Genomic DNA, 23,978 nt, shown 5'->3' on the forward strand with positions numbered 1-23,978 from the left:
AAATTCTACTGAAACAGTCTTTAAAAAAGAAATGTTGGGGGTCGGGCGGTAGCGCAGTGGGTTAAGCGCATGTGCCTCAAAATGCAAGGACCGGCATAAAGATTCTGGTTCCATCCCCCAGCTCCTGCAGTGAAGCAGGTCTGCAGGTGTCTGTCTTTCTCTCCCCCCTCTGTCTTCCCCTCCTCTCTCCATTTCTCTAGATCCTATCCAACAACTAATGACATCAACAATAACAACCACAACAAGGCTACAACAAGGGCAACAAAAGGAGAAAAAAATGGCCTCCAGGAGCAGTGGATTCATGGTGCAGGCACTGAGCCCCCGCAATAACCCTGGAGGCAAAAAAAAAAAAAGAAAGAAATGTTACACAGCACAGAAAGGGTATTAAACAATTCAATTTATTTTGAGCTAAGAACTGTTTAATTCTTACTTTACATATTCTTCCTTAAATCACTATGACATGCTCTATAAGGAGGTTTCCATGTATTTTGTTTACTTTTGTCCTGCTAGTACATTATAAATGTCCAATAAATAGTTGTTGAATGAAGTAATGAAGCTATGCTATTTTAATTAGAGTTAAGTTTTATTTCAACTTTTTCCATATTTCTCTTTCAACAGAACTTTTTTCACCTGCTAGCATGTTAAAATACTTTCTAAAAACCACACGAGAAACTGCAGAGAAACTTGTTCTTTGAAATTAAAATTCTAACTCCACACATTTGAAATTTTGACAGTTATCTAAGGTCAGAGCACGCATGTTTCCAGAAGGAAAGAAGAAAACTCACTGATCTTATTGTAAAAGGAACTTCAGATTAGTCTCCCATTTCAGATGAATGAAATACTATAAGCCCTATTTTTTGAAAATATTGATTTATATTTATGTAAGAGAGAGAAGGAAAGAGAGAGAGAGAGAGAGAGAGAGAGGAGATGGAGATCGTGCATGAAAACAGAATACCATTCTGGCATACAGGGAAGCTGCCTCTGTGTTTATCTTTTCTTTGTAAAATACTAAAATTAAGATTGTGCAGTTTATCTCAGTAGTTCAATTTATTGTTCAATTTATTGTTATTTATCTCGGTATAAAATCTGAGGAGTGGGTGAGGAGATGAGTTTGAGTTTGACAGGGGAGAGAAAATACCTTAAATTGGAAAATCTTAGCAATTTGAATTTAAAACTTCTTATCTGACAAACTATAGCAATTCTACCCACTGGTTAAAATTGATTACAAGGAAGTTTTCTGAGATTGTAAACTCTCAATTTATACCATGGACAATATGTGAAGTTCAGAGAGGTAATTTATAATGAATTCCTGGAAGACCAGTAGCATGTATACACTTGTGTTGAAGGGAGAAACCCCAGAATGGAGTGGTTTAGAGCCCCTCTTGTTAAAATTCTCTCAGGTTTTATCAAACTTTGAGGTATTAACATACGATGATAGGTCTGAGAACATACATGAATTAGGGCTAGGTCCTTGAGGTGAGTTAGAATAGCACATACTTCTCTGTGTTAAGCTGATTAGGCTTCAACATAATTTTGGAACCTTAAGTGACCTCCCAGGACGCCCACTAATCTGCTGAAATTTTGGCTCTCCATCAAACTCTGGACAAGAGCAGAAACTTCAATAGGATGTTTTAGATATATGAGAGTCCCTTTTAAATAATATTAGAGTTCCTGAAGGTACCTAAGAGTTATCCTGAGGATGAAATGAAATGAGTGAGTGAATTGAGGCCAGGGGTTAAGGATATCAACTTTAGGTTTTGCTTGTTGTTATCAGGCAAGTAATGAGGACACTTTTATATTCCAGGCGAACAAATTGCTCATAAACTGGAAAATAAGGCTGAACTTTATAAAACAAATATTCAGACACTTGATACGTGCTAGTTTAGTTTGTGGACAAGCAAGCTTTATTTACATTTTTTGTGTTATGGCAGACATAACATGTCATGTAAAGATAGCTACACAAGTAAACATAAATCACAGTTTTGATAAGTTTTCAAAAGTTATGATTCTTCTGCTTTTAGATGGTCTCACAGACAAACAAAGGACCAAAGAGAACGAAGTATATAGTTCAACAAAATTAACCATAGTATACTATATGGTTATAATGGTTGGGGTGCACAGTGCACAATGCCAGAGTTTATTAGCAGAATGTTACCTGAAAATTTCCAGTTGCCATAGGAGACTGAACAGAGAAAGAATCAAACTGTTTGCTTCTCGTTAGATTTAAAATAAAATAATAGCATCTATTCAAATCTTTAAACAAAGACAGTTCATAGTCTGTCATAAGAATTTTGAAATATACCAAAGTCATTTTGAATCATAAAGGAATGTGAAATTTTCCACATTACAAAAAATGACCAGTAGAAACTCTATTTGTACAGTTAAGGATCCATCACATGAGGTGACAGAGTAGACTTACTGGGTATTTGAAGCAATGCCAATTTCATATGGTTAATTTTGTTTCAAAGGCAAAGTTTCATGTAGACATAAGGAAAGCAACGCACAATTTTTTTCCAGTAGAAAAGTATAGAAATCTTAAAGTTACTGAAAATGTATAAACACATTGAACATTTAAAAACTAGAGCACCATTTAATTATTGTTAATTTCTTTCTTTCTTTCTTTCTTTTTGCTTCCAGGATTATCACTGGGCCTTGGTGCCTGCACCATGAATCCACTGCTCCTGGAGGCTATTTTTCCCCCCTTTTGTTGCCCTTGTTTTTTTATCATTGTTGTGGTTATTATTGTTGTTGTTATTGATGTCATTGTTGACAGGGGGGAGAGAAGATAGACACCTGCAGACCTGCTTTACCGCCTGTGAACTGACCCCCCCCCCCCCCTACAAGTGCAGAGCCAGGGGCTCCAACCGGAAAATCCTTACTCCTGTCCTTGGTTCTTGTGCTTGGCACCATGTGTGCTTAACCTGTTGCGTCACCGTCCAACACCCAGTTATTGTTAATTTCTACTCACCTACTTATGACATCACGCCTCCAAATAGGATTTTTCGTCTCCTTTTTTTTTTTTAACGTTTAATTAGTGATTTAATGGTAGCTTATAAGATTACAGCAGTGTAGTTCCACACAGAACCCACCATCCGTGCCTGCTCGCCCACCCCAAGGATAACCACCATAATGTCACAAAGTCTTAAGAGACAGGCTACCTTTTTAAATCTGTCAGTTCACACATGCTTTAACTTTTACAAGGCAATAAATCATGTTTAAGCTTGGACTTTACCTAGATCTAATGGTATAAGAGCTCCTGTTTTATGGCCCTGCATGTAGTCTGTAGATAAAGCTTTGGAATAGTAGGCAGAGGGTTCTGAGTTTGATAGCTAACACTGCATGTGTCAGACTGATGCTCTGATTTTTTTCTCCCATTCGTTCTTTTTTCATTAATAAATAAATCTTAAAAAAAAAACACTCCTGTGTTGGTGTAATACATCACAATTTTCTTACTTTCTAATACCACATTAAAAATATTATACCAAAACTGACCTTGGAATGTTCACGAGGATTTCCTCCTTTTCCATTCCCATCTTAATTAGACACCACTTATACAAAGACTCAGAGTAAACCCCTCATTTTTTTAATCTACTCAGGAAAATAAGAGGAGAATTTGCAGTGAGGACAGCATTTTTGTGTTATGTGCATTTGTACTTGTAAAGGCAGACAAGATGATTTATGAGATGATTGTGACATGAATTGAACATGTGTACTGGTAGCTTGTTTCTATCTCTCATAGCCTTATGGTAAATAAAGAGCCATTGGTAACACATTATTTTCTAGTGGCTGTTTTGCTCTCAATAAGTCAAGATTGCTTCCAATCCCTAGGGACAAGTAAATAGGTCTGACCATGGAGCAATGGCTCAAGCATGCTGTGATGACCCTCCTCCCAAGGAGCCTGGCTTTTCTCATTCTAATTACTTTTGGCAATTGTGGTTATTGGGATTTGGTCTAGTGACTCACTAGAACCCAAATTCTCCCAAGGAGCCCCTTTAACAAGCTGAATTAGACCTGACAGGAAGCCCAGACTTCCATCTCACTTTTACATGTACTTTCACTAGTTTATGACAAGGTTTGAAAAATACTTTGTGGACTAGAAGAAGAAGAATAAACAAGATTTAATGAAGATAACCACTCAAAGAAGAGCTCATTAGAAGTGAAGGAAAACAGTTAAATTCATGAATAAACAGTCTTGCGCAAACTTAACCCACTGAGATAGAGCTAATACTACACTGTTTGTAGTGGTTTTGCTAATCATCAGTAGTCAATCTAGAGTTAGTTAAAAAGTTCTCAAAGCTATAAAAGAAAGGGATGTTTATTTCTTGTTGGGCAGCTTCCTAACCATTATGCTTTTCCTAAAAACAAAGAGGTCACTAGGGCATATTACTAATTATCTTTTAAAATATAAAAAGAGATGGTTATTAGTGAGTAGTCTTGAAAAAAGTTATCCAACTTACTTTTCCATGTATAGTAAAGCAGGAAGTGCACTCACTCTTCTCCACATTTCTCCTTGTTCACAATTTTTAGGGACTCAGTATTTATTAAACTCACTGTCTTATTCTACAATATGCACTGTTTTCTTTGGACTATTTGGTGAAGAAAATTGTCTATGAGATAGTCTTGTGTTCAACAGAAAAAGCCGTAAGTTTAACAATTCTCTATTGATAAACGACATGGAACTACTAAATTGTTTATATTTAAAGCTATCTGAACAAATAACATCTATCTCTTATCATACTCCATACAAATATATTTTGTCACTTATCCCTTATGAATCAGATGCTCAACTGTAATAATTTCTCTATGTTATATTCTATAGTACATCAAATTCATTTTTGAAAGTATTTTATCTGGGTGCCGGATGGTGGTGCACATGGTTGAGTCCTTACAGTGTGCAAGGACCTGGGTTTGAGTTCCCGGTCTCCACCTGCAAGACAAAAGCTTCAATAGTGGTGAAGCAGTGCTGTAGGTGTCTCTGTCTCTCTCCCTCTCTACCATCCTCTTCCCTCTTGATTTCTGGTTGTCTTTATCCAATAGATAAATAAAGATAAAGACATTTTATCCTATTTTAATGAGAGAGAGTTGGGATGGGAATTAGAGAGAGGGAGATTAGCGAGCTCAACTCTGGTTTATGGTGGTGATGGAGATTGAACCTAGGGCCTTGGAGCCTCTGGCCTAACCATTATGTTGTTTCCCCTGTCCAGTAGACTATATTCTAATAGCTCTGAATTAAACATCTAATAGTAATTCTCAGTCACACCATGAAATAACCTAAATCACCTTTGAAAATTCAGGTGTCCAGGTCCTTACCCTTAGAGATTGTTTCATCTTGCCCAGAACAAATCTGGCATGGTTGTTGTTTTTTAAATTTACTCAGGTAGTTCTAGTTTGAACTTAAATTTTAAAAATCTTTTCATCGTGGTCTGGGTGGTAAAGCAGTGGATAAAGCACTGGTTTCTTGACCCTGAGGTCCCAAGTTCAATCCCTGGCAGCACATGTACCAGAGTGGTATCTGGTTCTTTCTCTCCTATCTTTCTTGTGAATAAATAAATAATTTTTTAAAAAAAAATCACTTCATCAAGGCCCATACTAGAAGAATTCAGATGAAGTTTACTGCTAGTGGTCATGGCAAAAAAATATAAAAAACACTATATGAAGCACCATAAAGATAACTTTTCTGGGTAACAAAAACTTGCCAGTGAAATAGCTATCGTGGTTATAAATTGCATGGAAAGATTTTGTTATTTAATGGTAAAATTATAGACTTTGCTTTCATCCTCTTACCTAAGTTAATCTTTTCTAGGATATGCACACCATGCATGGGAAGAATAATTTTAGAATACTAAATATAAACTGTGTTGTTCTCTTGCTTATAGAAAAAAAATAAAGCCAATTTTATGTTTAAGAACTATAGAGAGAGCAGGTCTAAGAAAACAAGGAACAAGACTAAAGAGGTAGGAAAAATAACTAAAATTATATTGTTGTAAAATCTTATACTTTTATTAATCAGTTAAATACTAATAAAATAAATAAATGTCATAAATCTTTTAAAAGAACTTATAATTTGTTCATAAGAAGGAAGAGGTGAGTAAAGACACAGTAACAGGGTAGGGGAGTGGCGGAGATAGCATAATGATTGTGCAGAGATTCTCAAGTTTGAGACTTTAAAACTCCAGGTTCTTCCCTGATCCAGCTTTCTAGTCCTATTTCCAACCCTGACACCATATCCCCAGATAATACCTTTGGTCTACCTGCATGTTAGCTATTGGGCTCAGGCGAAGAGTAGTAAAGTCATGGGACCCTTGGAATATACTTAAAATAGACTTACTAACTTTTTCCAAAATGGAGACAAATCTCATCTGCTATATTCATGCCTTTAGGTTCCTGATTATTAAACAATTTGTTCTTCATTATATCTTAATGCTTTTTCAGATACTAAGTTACAAATTAGATGCTACCATGATGCCAACCTGACTTCCCCAGACAGAGGACCTCACCAATGTAGCCTGGAACCCTACCTCTCCGGAGCCCTGGGGAAGAGAGAAACAGGGAAAAGATAAGGAAAGATATAAACTATCTGGGAGTATGAATTGACCTGCCAATGCCCATGTCCAGTATAGAGAAGCAATTACAGAAGTCAGACTTTCCACCTTCTGCACCCCATAATGATCCTGGGTCCATACTCTCTGAGAGATAAAGAATAGGAAAGCTTCCAGTGGAGTGGATGGGATGTGTAACTCTGGCGGTAAAGGTGTGGAACTGTATCCCTCTTATCCTATGGTTTTGTCAATATCTTCTATTTTTTATTTTATAAATCAATTTAATATAAAAAACCAAACAGCAACAACAGTAACAACAAAAACCCCTCGTTTAATCTCTGTACCACCATAAGCTGATTGGTGCTCTGGTTAAAAAAAAAAAAAAGAAGAAGAAGCAAGGGAGAGTAAAAGTAAAGAGAAAATGCCTTCCAGACTGCCTCAATTACCACTCTTAATAGTTGAGGTGATATGAGGAGATCAAAGAAGGACATGGGCTTTGGAGTCGGAACTGGGTTGGAATCTCAGGAGTCATCACATGTTCCTTGAGTGAGATCATGTAACCCACTTGGGACTGTTGGCACTTTCCTTTAGGGTGGCTGTAAGGACTGAAGGAAAAAATATTTGCAAAAACATAAAGTATAAGGTCTAGTCCTTACAGGAGATTAAAACATGAGAGCTATGTAAATAATAATAATTATTACAGAAATAATTATTATTATAAAAATAACTTTGACAAATATGTATAGATGCATATCAGAAAATCAATATGAATTTCATAATGATCTGAGAATATGGAGCTATAGTTTGCCACAAAGAACTGTCAGAGTCTGGCAAAACATTTTACCTTCCTTACTAGCAAGATGTGACTGGCATTTTCCCTACTTGTAGTACAACCTCTGTTGCGATAACTACATTCAAGTTTGTGAGGTCTGTTAGATGAGAGGAGAAGATATCAATGAGAAAGTAGCTTTTTTTTTTCTTACCAACTTATCTAGCATATGTTAAGAAAACAGTGCTCTATAATCAGCAGTTCACAAATTCTGCTATTTTATATTGTGTGGTGGCGGTTTGTATTATGTGGTTATAAAATGGGGTCTGCTTTACCAAGTACTCTCAGGAATGTGCTTTGTATTGAGGTATAATTATAAATGTGCTTACCAGCTAGTTTCCTGAAGAAAATTTTTGGGAGTGAAAATAGTGAATTAAATTATAATGCATTTGTTTTAGGAGGGTGGGGGGAGAAACATTTTAAGGTAGATTATCCTAATACCATGCCCATACCAAATACTCTGAAAGGAATAGGTAAGATAGAAAATATAACCTGCTTCTGATACCAGAGGTCGAAACTGAATAGAAAGAGAAAGACGATGGGTGGATGGCCTCTTTGCTACTGAGGTTAAACAATTACTCAGTGGAAGCTTTGCAGAAGTAACCACACAGTATGTAGATAGACTGAATTTCTTCAAGTTTCATGCCACCTACTGCTTGAGATTGGACCTGGAACCTTTGAGGTTCAAGGCATATAGATCTTGTGCATCTACTATAATACTACCATCCCATCCCCAGAGTGATATATTTTTTCTTTATTGGGAGGATTAATGGTTTACAGTTAACAGTAAAATACAGTAGTTGGTACATGTGTAACATTTCTCAGATTTCCACATAACATTAACCCCCCGCCAAGGTTCTCTTCCACCATCATGTTCCCCCACCCTACAGTCCTTTACTTTAGTGCAGTACAGCAGAGTGATATTTTAAAAAATAATTTTTATATGATATGGAAACCTGTCTTTAATTACCATTAGGTTGTTCAAATTTCTTACGACCTAAGGGGAAAAATAAAGTATTTCTGTAAGTGACGAGAATTCCAAGTATGACTTTCAGTTGAAAGATATGGTAATTCAATATTGTTGTTTACTATCCCAGTGAGTATCCTCTTGTACAACATAGCTAGTATTATAAAAATAATAAATTGTAGGGTAGGGGAGATAGCATAATGGTTATGCAAACAGACTCCCATGACTAAGGCTCTAAAGGTCTCAGGTTCAATTCCCTGCACACAAACCATAAGCAAGAGCTGAGCAGTGCTCTAGTAAAATAATATTAAAAAATTATAATTGCAGTTGACAATGACATATTAGACTCTTTAAAATAAATCAAGTACCTTAAAGTCATTAATCTTATTTTTATAGTACTAATATGAGTAAACTCCTTTTTTAAAATTTTATTTATTTATTTATTAGATAGAGACAGAGAGAAATTGAAAGGGGATGGGGAAGTAGAGAGGAAAAGAGACAGAGAAACACCTGCAGCCCTACTCCACCACTTGTGAAGCTTTCCTTCTGCATGTGGGGACCAGGGGCTTCAACCCAGGTCCTTGTGCACTGTAGTGTGTACTTAACCAGGTGTGCTACTATCTGGCCCCATGAATAAATTTCAATGTCAGCACTGCAGATACTTTAAATAAAATAAACAAGATTCTGCTAAATTTCATCTTATGAGAAAATTCCCTTTATGTGACTCTAAAATACTTATGCCTGCCATTCTCTAAAGTTTGCATTCTGAGATATTAAATATCCCACTCTGCATTAAAATAAATACAGTTTAAAAAAATGTTTCCTGGGGCCAGGCAGTGGTGCATCTGGTTAAACACTCACATTACAGTGCTCAAGGACCCAGGTTTCAGCTCCTGATCCCCATCTGCAGGGAGAAAGCTTTACTGGTGATGAAGCAGGGCTGCAGGTGTCTCTCTGTCTCTTTCCTGCTCTATCTCCTCCTCCTCTCTCAATTTCTGACTGTCTCTGTCCAATAATAAATAAATAAAAACAGTAAAAATAGATTTCCTAGTAAATCCACTTCTTTCCCATCTTTTTTTAAATCTCCATTATATGTTCCATTCTCCAAAATCTAGTGCTAGACATGCCTCCCCTCCTAATTTCTCTTCATTTCTGACTAGATAATGCCTGCAGATTTTATCAATATAAATGATTTGCTTTCTCTAAGAATATTAGAGAGGTACAGAGCCTTCTTACTTTAAACCTGGATTATTCTCAGTGTTTCCTTTCTTACAGCACCAACCACCTCTAACAGCCTGTAACTGTAGGGGAGCTCTGAAACATTGTTCTAGTTGTATAGGAAGGCAGTTCCCTGAGATCCAAGGATGAGATGAACCTTTGCACTACTAATCTTCTTTCAACAAAGTCAGCTGAATATGACAACTAAGTATAGAAGAACTGTTTGATTTACTAGTCATGAAAAAAAAAATTACTAGTCATGACTTATCATACTTGAAGCTTAAAAGATGAAGAGACTACAAAATTCTAAAATTCTGACCAATCACCTCATTTTACAGATGCAGACTGCAGTCTACTTTGATAAAGTGATTATTTCCAGGTTATCTAGATATTGGTAGCAGCACTGAAGCTGGGTCCCATGTCTTCAGCTTCTCAGTCTACTCACCCTAACTGGGAATTTTCTCTCAGTGGCTCTAGCACTCTGCCTCCCTCATGAACTTATGATATTTGCTATTCATCAGATATTACAAGATCAGAAAAGGTCAGAACTCTAAGAAGTTGGTATATTGAAGGTTACACTATATTCTTGAATTAAAAGCCAGTTAAAAATCTATGCTATGCATATTTAATTGAGAAACTGTATTACTTATTACCAATGCATTTTCTATAAAATTCTCCAGAATTTTAGTGACAGCAGGTCATAACTGGGTCCCTTACCAGGACTGCAAATAAAAAGAAATGCTCTAGTAACAGACTCCTGCAATTACTTATTTAGAATAAAAACTTTTATTATCAGACATATCACACTTGAAAGAAACGAAGATGCTTTGCTTATAAGCTTAATGTTACTGAAACACAAAGTGGGGTTTCTTAGCTCCCAATAATAGTTGGAATGGAAACATTCTCAGCACCCCTAATCATAGGAAATAGAGCATTCTTGTTGTTGCTAACGATGTTCACTGCATCGAGCACACTTTCCTAGATATAGACTGAGACAGAGGGAGAGAGAGAAAATATCACAACACAGAAGCTTCCCACAAGTGTAGTGGGGATGAAGACTGAACCTATCTCATATACAAAGAACATTCCTTTATGCTGTATTATTGAATTAGGATTGCAGTCAGAATGCTAGTAGTATTCATGTAAGGAAAGACCTGATAGGTGAATTAAACATGTCAAATAAACATTTCATAGATGTATATTTTATACTTTATATATAATTTTGTTAACATATAAGTTGAAAAGCACTGCAAACTTATTGGATGTCCAAGATATGGCCAAGTAAAAAAAATACAAAACTAGATTTTTCCTCTAAATGAAAAACAAGGCAAAAATATCTGTAGTTTATAATGCTACTTTTTTTCTAAATGAAAGAATGCCAGTGTACAATGCACCATTAGAAGGAATAATCCAAACCAAGTAAAACATATAATTTATTTTCCCCCCACACAATTTTATACATGATTCTATTTTCTTTCTTTTTCTTCCCTCAAATCATTTTATTGGGCTGAAAATAGTTTATAGTACAGTTGTTGACACATGGATACAATTTCTTATCTCCCCACGATAGTTATTTGCAAAACACTCTTGTTCTCAACTTTTACTATCACCATGCACTGGGACTCCCATACCTTCTTCACCCTTTACCATCCTTCCTCCTCCAGAGTACTTTGCAACACGTATAATTTCAACACACTGTCTGTATGATTCTTGCCATGCTCTCAAACTGAATGATGTTTTCCTAATGGCAACCAAAGCTGATTCTTACATTTCATGAAACATAATACCCATTCTGATGGCATTTCAAGAATCCACCACTTGGAAAATGAAGCTTTTTTTTTTTTTTTTTTAGGGAATAGGGTAAATGAGTAGTAGGGAGGAAACTTAGTTAATGTCCAAAATAAAGCATTTGGACTGAGATAAAACAAGGAGGATTATTTAGTAAATCGCTGTATACAGGATACTTTTATTATTTTTTTCATAAGTTATATGAGTACAGAGGAAATCTTTAGGCCTTAATCTATATAAGATCATGAAAATTCTGCATAGTATTCACCAACATTATATAGTATTAAAAATGCTTTATTTTAAAAGATTAACCATTAACCAGAAAATATTTTTGACCTCTACAACAATCTGAAAATCTTTGTCTGATTTAAACAGTCTAAAATGATCAGGTGATTAACAGATTCATCTTGTAGTAGTGTCGTAAGGGTTATCCCCACCATAACTTGAAAATTAAATTTCACCACATGCTGTAATTTCTACTCACTGCTTCCTTGGGGCCTAATTTGTAGAATATCAAATGCCAAGGAAATATTTGATGGATAAATGATGAATTAAATGATTTAATTACAAGTAAAAAACATTTCTCACAGGATGACATCAAATCCATTTTATGCTCACTTCTATATTCTCAGTTACTTTATACAGAATAACTTTGTACTAAAATGAGAAGTTGTCTTCCAAAAGACACATTTTTAGATCATTAGTAAAAATCATTCTATTGAACTAATTAGCAAATAAGTAAAATAAGATACTAAGGAGATGTTTAATAAAAATCAGCCTTCCATATGCTCAGTGGGTAAAGTATTTTTGTGAGATTCCGGGTTTGATCCCAGGCACTAAATGTGGGTGATTGATGCTATGGTGACTTTTGTACTCTTCCTTCTTCCTTTTTCTCTCTTTCTATCTCATAAAATAATCAAAACCAATCATAAAAATGAAACAGCTTTGATAGTATGAGTTGATTATATTAAACTCACAATATAAATAGCTTTTGCTTGCATTTATACCTTGTTATTACAGTTTTGGCATATAAATGTATAGCTTTGATTCATGTACACATCACATGATAAAATGTAATATAAACTTAGCCAGTAAAGTGTACTCATGCCTCCACCTTTTTTTTTTGGAATACACGGTAGACTGGAGAGAAAAGTAAAATGCTGAGAAAAATGTTAATCCAAATCATACTTTTATTGTGAGTTAATATTAAGAATGAAAGACATATAATGAGCTATTTTTCACTTATAGTTAACTTGTTGGGTTTTTTTTTCTTTTTCACAATAGCATAGCAGAATTTCAAAGAATAACTAACATCTGAAAAAATATTTTGAGAAATGACCAGTATATCTCAGTAAATTAACTTTTATTTTGTTACCATTCAATTATGTCTCTGTATTCCTGCTTATTTTAAAAAAAAATCTTTACAAAGGACTTAAACGTCTTATAGATTGTGCAATGAGTGTGCTGTAATTACCATGAATACAGTGGCTTTTCAAAATACTTTCATGTATTTGAAGTCTAAGCAATTAAAATCCAATTTACACTTGGGTACAATTTATTTTTTTTTAAAGAAATTAAAAAAAAAAAAGGAAATTGTACCCAAGTGACAGCAACTGTCTTATAAATAATTATTTATCTAATAAAACAAAACAAAATTTAAAAATCCAATTTACAAATGACATCAAAAGAGATACTGCAATGACAACTGATGTTGCTAACAGTAGTTTTCAGGCACAATCTGATACGACAGTATTTATGAATATCTAAATAATATTATGTTATGCTTAACATGGTTCACTATTACTGTTTTTTTTTTTTTTTGCATTGGTTAGTAGTGAATTGTATACATATATATAGGTTAAGGTTTTTCTAATCAATCATAATAGCGTATTCTGTAAACATACTAAATAAATATTGATTTGAGGATCTTAGGATGTATTACATATGCCCACTTGATATTTTCTTTATGACATGGATTGGCATATAGTATAACCAGCAAGAGTCCATGTTTATTTCCATACTACCTGCCTGGCTTTTGTACACGTTATTTGGTCTCTGGTTCTCACTTTCATTTGCTGTAAAATAAGAAAATTAACACTGTCTCTGGATGTTAAGTAGCTTTTTAAGGACATACCTGAATAATTTAATAGAATAAGTGCAGATAGTAAGGTAATATGCTGGCAGAAAATTAGGCCCAGGTCTTTGGACCCTCAGGGGATGAAAGTCTCTTTGCATAACCATTGTGTTATCTCTCCCCCACCCTTTTTTATCTCTTGGTCAGGAGTCACATTACTTACAGGTAATGTGATTATTATAGGTATAGCAAATATGACATTTGATTTTATTAGCAGAAAAACCTAACTTTTAGCAGTAGAACTGAGCTGTGACTAAGATTAAAACTGGGTTTGGGAAAAGCAAGGTAGCTCACTAGGATAGTGCACTTGCTTTGTCTTTGTCATGCATGAGACCCAGATTTGAGTCTGGCACCCACAGCACTGGAGCAAGATTTGGTTCTGTGATATTCCCCACTCCCACCCCATGCACATACACACCTCTATCTCTCTGTCTTTCTCTATCTGAAAATATCAACTCTGATTGCAGAAAACCTGGCCGCAACAAAAACAAACAAAAATAAAGTTGGGTTGGAAATTGTTTTGTTTTTTTTTTTTTGTAAATATTTATTCCCTTTTGTTGCCCTTGTTGTTTTACTGTTGTAGCTATTATTGTTGTTGTTGGATAGGACAGAGAGAAATGGAGAGAGGAGGGGAGACAGAGAGGAGGAGAGAAAGATAGACACCTGCAGACCTGCTTCACCGCTTGTGGAGCAACTTCCCTGCAGGTGGGGAGCCAGGGGCTCAAACCGGGATTCTTGACCTTTGTGCCATATGGCTTAACCCACTGCTACCGCCCGACTCCCAGGTTAGAAATTCTTAACTTAGCATCTTGTACTTAAAATTTACAGCAGAGAATATTACTGGTCAGGGAATTTTTTTATTTTATTTTATTTTTTTTAAACAGGGGAGAGCGCAAACGCAGTCCCCCACTACCACAAATTATGCAGTCGAGTTTCCCACATTTAGGGAAATCGCAGGGGTCAGCACATCCAGAGTGCAATGGATAAGCCTCGCCCTGGGAAAACCACCTTCGTGATCATGGTATCTCCCCTGCCAGGTAAGGGAATTTTTAAATAGTATTTGTATCTCATTTTTATTTTTAGTAAATCAAACAGTGATCTCTAGAAGCCATATATGAATCCACATTAGTAAAAAGTTACTCTGTTTTTATTCACCCATAACAGATTTTTTAAAGTAGAGAACACTTGTTTTAAAATAATTCTACTTTGGTAAAAAGGAAACAAGATTACCACTTTACAATGGCATAGCAGGTGTGGTTTTATCTGCTATCTCTGAGAACTAACCATGGTTTCTTAAACATGAAATATTTAACAGTGAAAATGAATTTATATCTTTGCACAAATACTTACTTATGGAAACATTCAAGATATCAAATAGTTATTACACCTTAATTTTGTCTTTTACATTTTAAGAAATGTAATGATTTGAGAAATTTAATAAAATAGTTACTTAAGTAGTCCAGAAAGAATACTTTCAAATACTCACATAACTGTCTCCTGAAAACTAAATGAATGCTTCTTTCTAACGTATGTTAGACAACTTTCAAATTTTTCATTGTAAAAGCCTTATCCTAATTTCTATTTGAGAAAAGATTTTCTATAAATTTATTTGGAATCTTTCTAAAGACGTCAGTATGAACACAGACAATTTGACCTTGAGTTTTGTGACTACAACAAGGATCTTTTCTTACTCTGTGCTTCTTGCCCATCCTTAAAATAATAATAATAAATAAATAAAATGCACTGCACCTGCCAAGAGTCTAGTCTGTCTCTTCGGAGGACGCAAGAGGTCGCCCCTCTCCCAGGATTGCACTAGTAAACCCGGCAGCGAATACAGACTCAAGTGCAAAGTAATAAGGAAAGTTTCCTGGTACAAAAGTTCTCCCCCAACCCCATTCCTACAGAATAATTGGAATTTCAACCTAATCCCACCCATTCCCTTTCTCGTTCCTTGCTTCACAACCAGAGGGCGCCTTTGGCTTGGCCTTGAGACTAGTAAGGCAAGTCCAAAATCCCTTTTTGACTCTGAAGTTCTCATTAGTTCAAGTCATCTTGGGGTTCCCCACCACCTCTGGCAAGTGTCACCTGCTGTTTTCCCCCCACACCATCGTTCTTAGTAATGGATGTAGGAATGGAGTTTTCTTCCCTGTGTCTTTCTTTAGGAATCCCGATACTGTAATTTAAAGAAGATACCTCTAACACTTTCAGGACCCTGTCCCTCCCCAGCCTTGTGGCTTCTGACTCAACTGTTTCTCATTGCGGTGAAAGAGGGTAGGTCTGTGGGTGGCAGGTGGCACGGGATGAGAGTGCAATGGAAAAGAAGAGGATGAACTTGTGTATGGTGACCCTTTCTCCATAGATCGTGATTAAATTTTCCTGTCACACTCCTATCAGTGAGAAGGTGGGGATCGCAGTAGGCAAGGTTAAGTCCGAGCTCCAGTCGACTTAATCTAAAGAGTAGGTGAAGGGACTACAGAGAATATACAACTTTCGGAAGCCAAAAATAATAAACCACTCGGCCTGCCATATTTAACTTGGGCCCTCCTGCCCTGCGCTATGGGATTCTAGAGGCAGAAAGGCCAGACAGAGTTCCTGGAGCTTGGGTCCAGCCACGTTTTTTAAAGGCAATTTCCAGGTGAATCAGACCTTGTCTGCCTGAGGAGAGCGGCACAAAGGGATCTTTCAGGGAACAGGAGCTTCCAGTGGCAGGGCAGAGACAAACAGCAGCGGAGAAGTGGTTTCTAAGCCACAAGAAGCTTGTGCTGTGTCCTGGGAGCTTCACTAGCGTCTCCCAAGTGAGTCTCTAAGAACAGACGCTCCAAGTGGACTCAGGGCCAGGGAGCAGGACTAGGCGCTGCGCCTTGTAGGCCCCAAAGGTCAAGACGATAGAACTACTCCCCACAACCCCTCGAACAGGAAGATTTCTCTCTCTAGTTCACACTAGTGTCCCAGGAGCTAGTCCCAGGGTTGTCCCCGTTTTGATTTACCACGGGATGCCCTAAGAAGGCGCAGATGTCAAAGAGGTGATTGGAGAGTGGTGCCACTCTCAAGTGTGTCCCTTCAGCTCTGGGAGATACTACATTTCATGGGTTGCTAGCAACCTGGCTTGAGGAACCCTGGGTGTGCCTTAAGGTTTTCATCCTAGCTAGAGTGCTGTTTCAAAAACCTTCACAAACCCATACTACCAATAACCAATAAGTCAGGATGAACAGTGGCAAAGATGCAACAGAAAGTTTTCAGCTGAGGGTAGGGGTGGACCCACGTACAGTCTGCGTCTGCCCTCTGGGACCCATCTGAAAGTATCTATGTTGGTTAAAAAAAAAAAAACTTTCACGCGTGACAGGCAGGACTGAAACGAGTAATCCGGCACCTCAGGCTCACAGCTCATTGAACCTTGGCAATGAGACGGTCAGCGGGTCTGCAAACTCGCAGAGACGGGAACCAAAGGATGAGATCGCCTGTCTGCCCCACTGGTGCGTGGCCGGGGGCAGTGGGGCGCAGGCTCTCACTCCGGGGTTCTCTGGCCAGTTGGCTCATTCCTAGGACCAGAGCGCAGCGGGAGGACTCAGAGAAGCTTCAAAGTGATGTGAACGACACCTCAGTCTTTCAGTCTTGTCGCCTTCTCCATAGCCCCTCCCTGACCCTCCCCCCCGCCCTACACAAACACACTTCCAGTAGTCTCAGCCATCCGGGACATCTTAAGGGATGAGCGCTCAAGTCCCCTCCATTCACACCCCCTCCCACACACACACACACACATAGTCTCGGGAAGAAAGCACACATCCACAGAAACAGTCTAATTAAGGACTGAACTTTGTCCTGAACTTTAAGTTATCTTGGGGTAAGAGTCACATCAGAGGCTGGCACCTTAGTGGATGAGGGGCAATAGGTGACTCCTTCAAAACTGGAGACCAAACCGCTACCTCCTCTTGACGGCGTGGGGCGCAAGGCTGGAGGACCGCTATCTGATTTGGGACAGGGAAAGCCATACCACGACAGGTGAACACGGAGGGAGGGAGCAAAGGCGTATTTAAAAAAAAAAAAAATCTGCACTTACTTCTTCGCTGGCGCCTTCCCTGGGAGGCGTTTTGGCTGCCGATGTATTCCATAAAGTTCAAAATGATAAAAAAACAAGAAATGAGTCGCAAGTGCATAGTAACCCAGTAATATTTCCCTTCTCTTCCTCCCTTTTTCTTTTGATTGTTAATTATATCTACTGTTTTAGAAATAGAGTGGGGGATTAGGCGTTTTATAGAGGGCGAGAGACAACTCCAGCAGGGGACTGCTCCACTCAAATCCGATAGGCTTGCTGGGATGGCAAAGGAAGCGGGTCCGGTGAACTGGGGGGGGGGGGGGGAAGCCAAACAACTATTGTACTTTCAAATTGTCCGAGCCCAAAACTCCAGCTCCCAAGAGGTGGCTGTCAACGCGGTGAACCAGGGTTCCAAAGGGAGCAGCGAGCGGCCTCGCCAAAGCGGCCGCAGGTAGCATGGTGCGCGGTGGAGGCGGCAAGCGACTGGATCCCGGCTGGAGGGCAGACGGACAGACAGCTGCGGCGGCGGCCCCCGGGGCTCAGAGGTTGTGGCCGCTGCTGCGGCTGTGGCTGGGGCCCCTGCAACGCGGAGGAGCAGGCACCGCAGGCTTGGCGGCCATGGCCAAGGGGCAGAGGAGAGACCCCGAGCTGCTTCTGTCGTTCGCGAGCAGGAGACGCTCCAGTGTTGGGCTGGGCTGGAAGGAGAGCACCCCAGAGGGGAGGAGGAAGGGACGGATGGGGCGAGGGAGGGGGAGAAGGGTGGTTGGCTGCGGGGGGCGGGGGGAGCTCGGGGGCGGGGAAGGAAACTGCTGGAGCAACAACCCTGAGCGACCTCAATAACTTTCAATTTCAAGAGGGAAAGAGGGAGCTGGAAAAGTACAGGCGCTGCGATTTGGCAGAGGGACTGGAAGAGGCGCCTAAGGGGTCCCAGGTCTGCAGTGGAGCATCTTTGGACCCTGCAAAGAAGGCGGGGGAGCTTGAGCCAGCAGCAGTGGGGGAGGCGCTAGATGCGGAGAAGAGCCCCCACTAGAGGGGAGAGGTGGGCGCATTCCCTCTGTGAAAGTGGGGGATTGACGGTCGCCCCCACTCGGGAGTCTGCTGCCTGTCCGCTCAGGTTGGGCGAACCCAGCTTTGGCCCCCGGCGCCCCCACCTTCAGAGTCCTCGCGCGCAACCACTGATCTCAGGGCGGTTTGCCCCTTTCCACTTTGGCAGATCGCGGGGTGGTTTCTGGCTGTGATACCCCCCACCCCCACCCCCGTTCTAGTTTCTGAGCCCCATTCCTACTTTTTTTTTTTGTTTCTTCCCTAGTCACTTTCAACAAAAGTAGCTGCAGTGCGTGCATCAGGCGGGTGGTCCTAGGGAAGATTTACGGGTTCTTGAGATCATTTCAGACTTGGTTGCCTGCCCGGATTGGAGAGAGAGGAGACCCCAGAGGTGTGAACGCCCATCATTGCCCCTGTGGAACTTCAGCTGAGCTGTGGTTTTCTTCCCAACCGATTCTTTGCTACGGCCCTGGAAGATTCCTTCTCCCCCTTCAAGGCAGTAACCTTCAGGATTTGCCTTTGCTCTTCCTCCTCTCTCAACCTCCGAGAGTCTCCCAGTCTTCTGAAGTGGAACCGTTGTGCAATTAGATTTTTCATCTGAGGGTCTGGGAATGATGCTTAGAATCTTGCCAGTCTTGGGGGAGGCGAGAGAGGTGTCTTCTTGCTTCCATGTATTCTCTGTACAAGTGGTGGTAGGGGGCCCGGCGCAATGGTAGTAGAAAATGAGGTTGTCTTCCGGTGTGGGTGCAGGGTTAGAGTACAGGTCCTGGAAAAGGGTGACAGAGGATGGGTTGTATGTGAAAAACTGAGAAATGTTATGCATGTACAAACTATTGTATTTACTGTCGACTGTGAAACATTAATCCCCCATTAAAAATTAAAAATGAGGTTATCCATCCAGGGTGGGAAACTTGAAAAGGAGGTAGGGGGAGGCAACACTTCCGAGCGGTGTGGACTGTGGCTGTTATTGGACAATGGTGAGGCTCCCTTCTCCAGTAGCACAAGTCTGTGAGCTCCCAGTAGTTACTGAAGGATTTAGTTGAAAAGTCACAAATCTCCAAAGTGACTTTTAATACAAACCTGTTCTCCGTGTTATATCTAACGGACTGTCTGAAAGACTACACACACACAACCCATAACTTCTGAGGGGTCATTTTGAAGAAAATCTGTAATTTAATACACCTAGCTTATTTTTACATTCAAGCAAATTCGATTTCGAAAATAGCTGATATCATGTGGAGAAAACAAGGTGTTTTTTCTTTATCTTATCTCCATTTATGATTCCTATTACTGGATTCCCTTCAATCTGAAGGATAGCTAACAAGAGAAGAGAGAGGAAAAAAAAAGAGGTGCTTGACCCATCCATCCCATTTTGTAAGCCTTCTTTGACATCCAGTGATGCAGCTGTCACACATCTCTAAGGTAAGCATGGAGGAGATACAATATAATAGATCCAAAAAGAGAGGAATACCACATAGCCATTTTTTGTCAAAGTGGTAAGAACTGGAACCTGAGAAAGTGGTCTTCCTATGTTAATTCTTTAATTAAATATCAGTTGCTACCTTGCTAAAAGTACATTGGCCTACTTTTAAGAATTCCTATGTACAACATTCCTCTTCTGTGGTGGAACTGTTTCATTTCAAAACACACTGACACACACACACACCTTAAATTTATCTGGTGTATACCATTTACTTGCAAATAACTAATTTTATCAAAGTTTACCACTGTGAACCAGAAACGTTATGGATAGGAGAATAATTCCAATAATGATTCTCCAAAATGAAGCTATTCTTTTTCTGTCTGTCCTGTCAATTTTGCTTTCGTTCTTACTTAATACCTCAAATCCTGAATATCTGCACCATAAAACGTGGGGGATTTAAAGGCTGTGGGAGGTTCCCTTTGAAAAGGACTCCAGAGACTGGCCTTTCTAATCCAGGATACTTGAGCCGGATGGGATGAGATTGCAAAAGGGATGTAAAAAAGCAATTTGGTGAACAACTTCAGGGAAATAAACACCAAGAAAGACATTTACTTTTCACTGTGTTGGGCAGACATATGTTAACTTGGATGAGAACAGGAATGGCAGTGTAAATAAATAAACAAACAGTGAGAAGCTGCAGCTCTTGAGCCATCCTAAGAAAGAAGTAGAAGAAGCAGTGGGCAGGAAAAGCTTGTCAAGGAATAGTGCTGTCCTGAGGAGACATAAGGAAAGCATTAAATAAAAGCTAGTGTATTCTTTCTCTCTTGACTCTATGCTTTAGAATAACTTTTTCCTGATCCATGTTACCATGCTGTTAAATGCATGTTTACTTGCCTGGCTGGGTCTTACATTCCCTCAACTGTCTGAGCAGCTTATGGAAATCATGCCTGGGCTTATTTTGTTCAACATAGTACCTTTTTTTTTTTTTTGAAAAAAAATTATATATATTTTTTAAGTCAAGAAAATGATCACAGAAGCTTGTGGCTGCCAATGGATTCTAGGGCCCAAGTCTAAAGCAAATTTAAAACCATAGGCTCAGCATAGAGATCAACATTTGCTTGTTGTTTCTCTTCAAAAAATATTATTAAAGTCCCAGAGAGTTTAAAAGAGTCGGACCAGGAGAGCAGAGCAGTTTGGGAGCAAAGCTAGGGGATTAAATACATCCAGACTGTTTACTGCAACTTCTCATCTCTTCTTTACTACCTCCCCCACCATGCTGTGACAACACTAGCAAGCTATTTTTGTCCACTGTAGCAGTGGCACTTTAAGGAAAGAAAATGATTGTCATATTGTTGAATCCATACTGCAAATATGTGAAAGGGGTGTGCTACACACAGAGAGAGCAAACCCAATAGTTTGGAATGGGATATAGCTAGTAGTGATGAGAGATGTTTGGCAAAGATTGGGCTGACATCAGTCATTATACCATAGAGCTAACATGCAGTTCCTGAAAATGCTCAACTCTTCAGTTACTCAGATCCAGAGGCATTTGGGTGAGTAAGTCATACAGGGTCCTTCTGGCGGGATCTGTGTAGCTGACACAGCTAGAAGTCATTCCTGAAATATAGAGAACACTGCAGTATTTAAAGGCTGCTGAAATGAATAGATGAAGAACAAATACTATTTTTAGAGAGAACTAAAGAAGACAGAATTATTACCCCGATTTACAAAAAAAATGTGATTAAATGTTTATGTAGCTAATGCTACATAATGAGAAAATCAAGACCCATGATGGATTGCTTTCTGTCAACAGAATGAGTGCTTTTCCTCCCAGAGGATGTTATGGGGTGCTTATAAAATTATGGTAAGCACTGTCTTTTGTGGTTATTTTTTAAAAACTTTTCTTTTAGAAATCAGTTAATTACTGAGATCACTTAAAAAGTGAATGCCCAGCCACACCTAATGTAAAGAATTTAGTTTTCCAGAAACTTCTATTCAATTATAAAACTTCTAATATAGAGAGATTGTGTGTGCCAGCCACAATGGCATTGGACTAGCAATCTAGACATCAAGGGGAATATTTATTGTTTGCTGTTGTACTCCAGGTTTTTAATCTGAAAAAAAATGAAGAAATTTAACTAAATTATCTCCAAAGTCCTTTAAACTATGAAAAAGGCAATAGTCCCAAAAGAGAAAGAAAGACTTGTAATTGCAAATGTCAAAGCTATTTCTAGTTCCGTGACATCACAGCTTTCATTTACAGAATTGTGCTTAATTGAATAGATCCAGATTTAGAAATCAACTTTCAAACTTGTGTTTTTCTGGAAATGCCTCACCCATTGCAAGAATCCTTGGGGCTGGTGGTGGCACACCCTGTTGAGTGCAGATTTTACCATGTAGACCTGGGTTCAAGCCCCTACTCCTCACCTGTGTGTGTGGGGGGGCAGTGCTACAAGTTTCTCTCCTTCTTTCTCCCTCTTTATCTCCCCACTTTCTCCTCACAATTCTCTCTCTCTCTCTCTCTCTCTCTCTCTCTCTCTCTCTCTCTCTCACACACACACACATATATGATTCTGATCTACAATAAACCCAGGACTAGTTTAATTTTTCTAGATGTTTATAAACTGTGAGCCAAGGGAGAACATATTTTAGATCTCAGATTCTAGACAAACTCAGAGAAAGAGCATGGAAAAGTACTTTCATTCTTCAGAGAATCTTTGCTAATTTCACGATTCTTAAGTTAAGAAGTTATGTGAATGTCACATGAAGGAATTTCTCTATTTATTTTATGTTTTTCATTTTTTTCCTATTCTTATCTTTGGATGAGGATTTTTATCCATGTCTCCTTTGTCCTAGTAAAAAATTCTTCTGAATATCAATGAAGAACTGAGTGACTGTAAATTAAGGGAGAACTATCAGACATACAATAGATACTACATTTTAATATTATATATACATGTATGTATGTGTGTGTACTGTGCCTTATAAAGAGTTCAAGACTAGATGGTATAATTTTTTTTTTATTCAAAATGTTTTTTGATGATATTCTGCAACTGCACAATTACACTGCTTCTGGTACGTTTTATTCCACTGCCTTCTAGGTAGTGGATGAGAGACAAGAGATAGAGAAAGAGGCAGAGAGGGAAGGAAAGATATCAGAGCATTACTCTGTTCCTTATGAAGCTTTCTCTGTGTAGATATGGCTATTTGATGGCAGAAGTCCCGGTCCTCAGTCATGGTAGAGCATGTATGAGCTGTTTCTCAGTCCTGAGTGTCATTGAATAATATTTGTAATGACTTTTGCATAAATAATCTCAAACCATATTATTAACTAGATAAGACAACTGAAATCAGAAAGATAAATCCTACATCAAACATTTAACATATCTGTTATTTAACTTGTCCCAAACCTACTTTTCCCTTTCCTGTTTGACCTCTATGATGTTGACTTTTATGGAATGATCACCAGAGTTTTTTCCTACTTATTTCTGGTTGATATCAATCATAATGGGCAATAATAGGAGATTAGAGCATGAAAGGCAAATAATCTTGCTCCCTCCTAATTCAGCGTCATTCTGGAAGTGACTTTATCCTCATTGTAACTGCTGATCTGTCAAGCATACCACTTTTATGGTTCTAACACTGAAATGGGTTTTAGTAACATTATTTAATACCACTCACCCCCCTCATCTCTTTCTGGTACTAGAGGTCCTTTAGGAATTCACTTCTGTGCAATTTCACTGCTTCCAGCAGTCATTACTTCCTCCTTCCTTCTCTCCCTCCTTCCCTTCCTCCCTCTGTTCCTTCCTCTCTCCCTCCCTTCCTTCTTCCTTTCCCTCCTTCCTTTTTTTCTGCTGGACTGTGAGAAACAGAGAGGGAGAGAGACACAGAGAAATGGAAAGACGCTATACTACCTTTCCATGACTCCAGAAGCTTCTTTTTTCATGGTGTTTCAATGTGGTGTTTGGGGCTCAAACCCAGGTATCCTCACTCAAGGTAAAGT

General features: G+C 38.8%; 1 protein-coding gene and 1 non-coding gene across 3 annotated transcripts in view; both read right to left on the reverse strand.

Annotated features, from left to right (window-relative positions):
• The window catches only part of RSPO3 (R-spondin 3), a 120,553-nt gene extending 102,321 nt beyond the window's left edge, over positions 1-18,232 (reverse strand). The window contains exon 1 of one of the 2 annotated variants that reach the window (XM_060190502.1): positions 17,533-18,232. In XM_060190502.1, coding sequence (XP_060046485.1) covers positions 17,533-17,629 — 97 coding nt within the window. In that variant the 5' untranslated portion in view covers positions 17,630-18,232. The remainder of the gene's footprint in view (positions 1-17,532) is intronic. The other variant, XM_007528345.3, reaches the window with a different exon arrangement.
• LOC132538338 (U1 spliceosomal RNA) lies at positions 14,357-14,520 on the reverse strand. Its single transcript, XR_009549735.1, has one exon. It is a non-coding gene; the product is annotated as a U1 spliceosomal RNA (small nuclear RNA).
• Positions 18,233-23,978: the final 5,746 nt, after the last annotated feature.

The sequence above is a fragment of the Erinaceus europaeus genome, chromosome 4, assembly GCF_950295315.1.
Source record: "Erinaceus europaeus chromosome 4, mEriEur2.1, whole genome shotgun sequence".
Lineage (NCBI taxonomy): Eukaryota > Metazoa > Chordata > Mammalia > Eulipotyphla > Erinaceidae > Erinaceus > Erinaceus europaeus.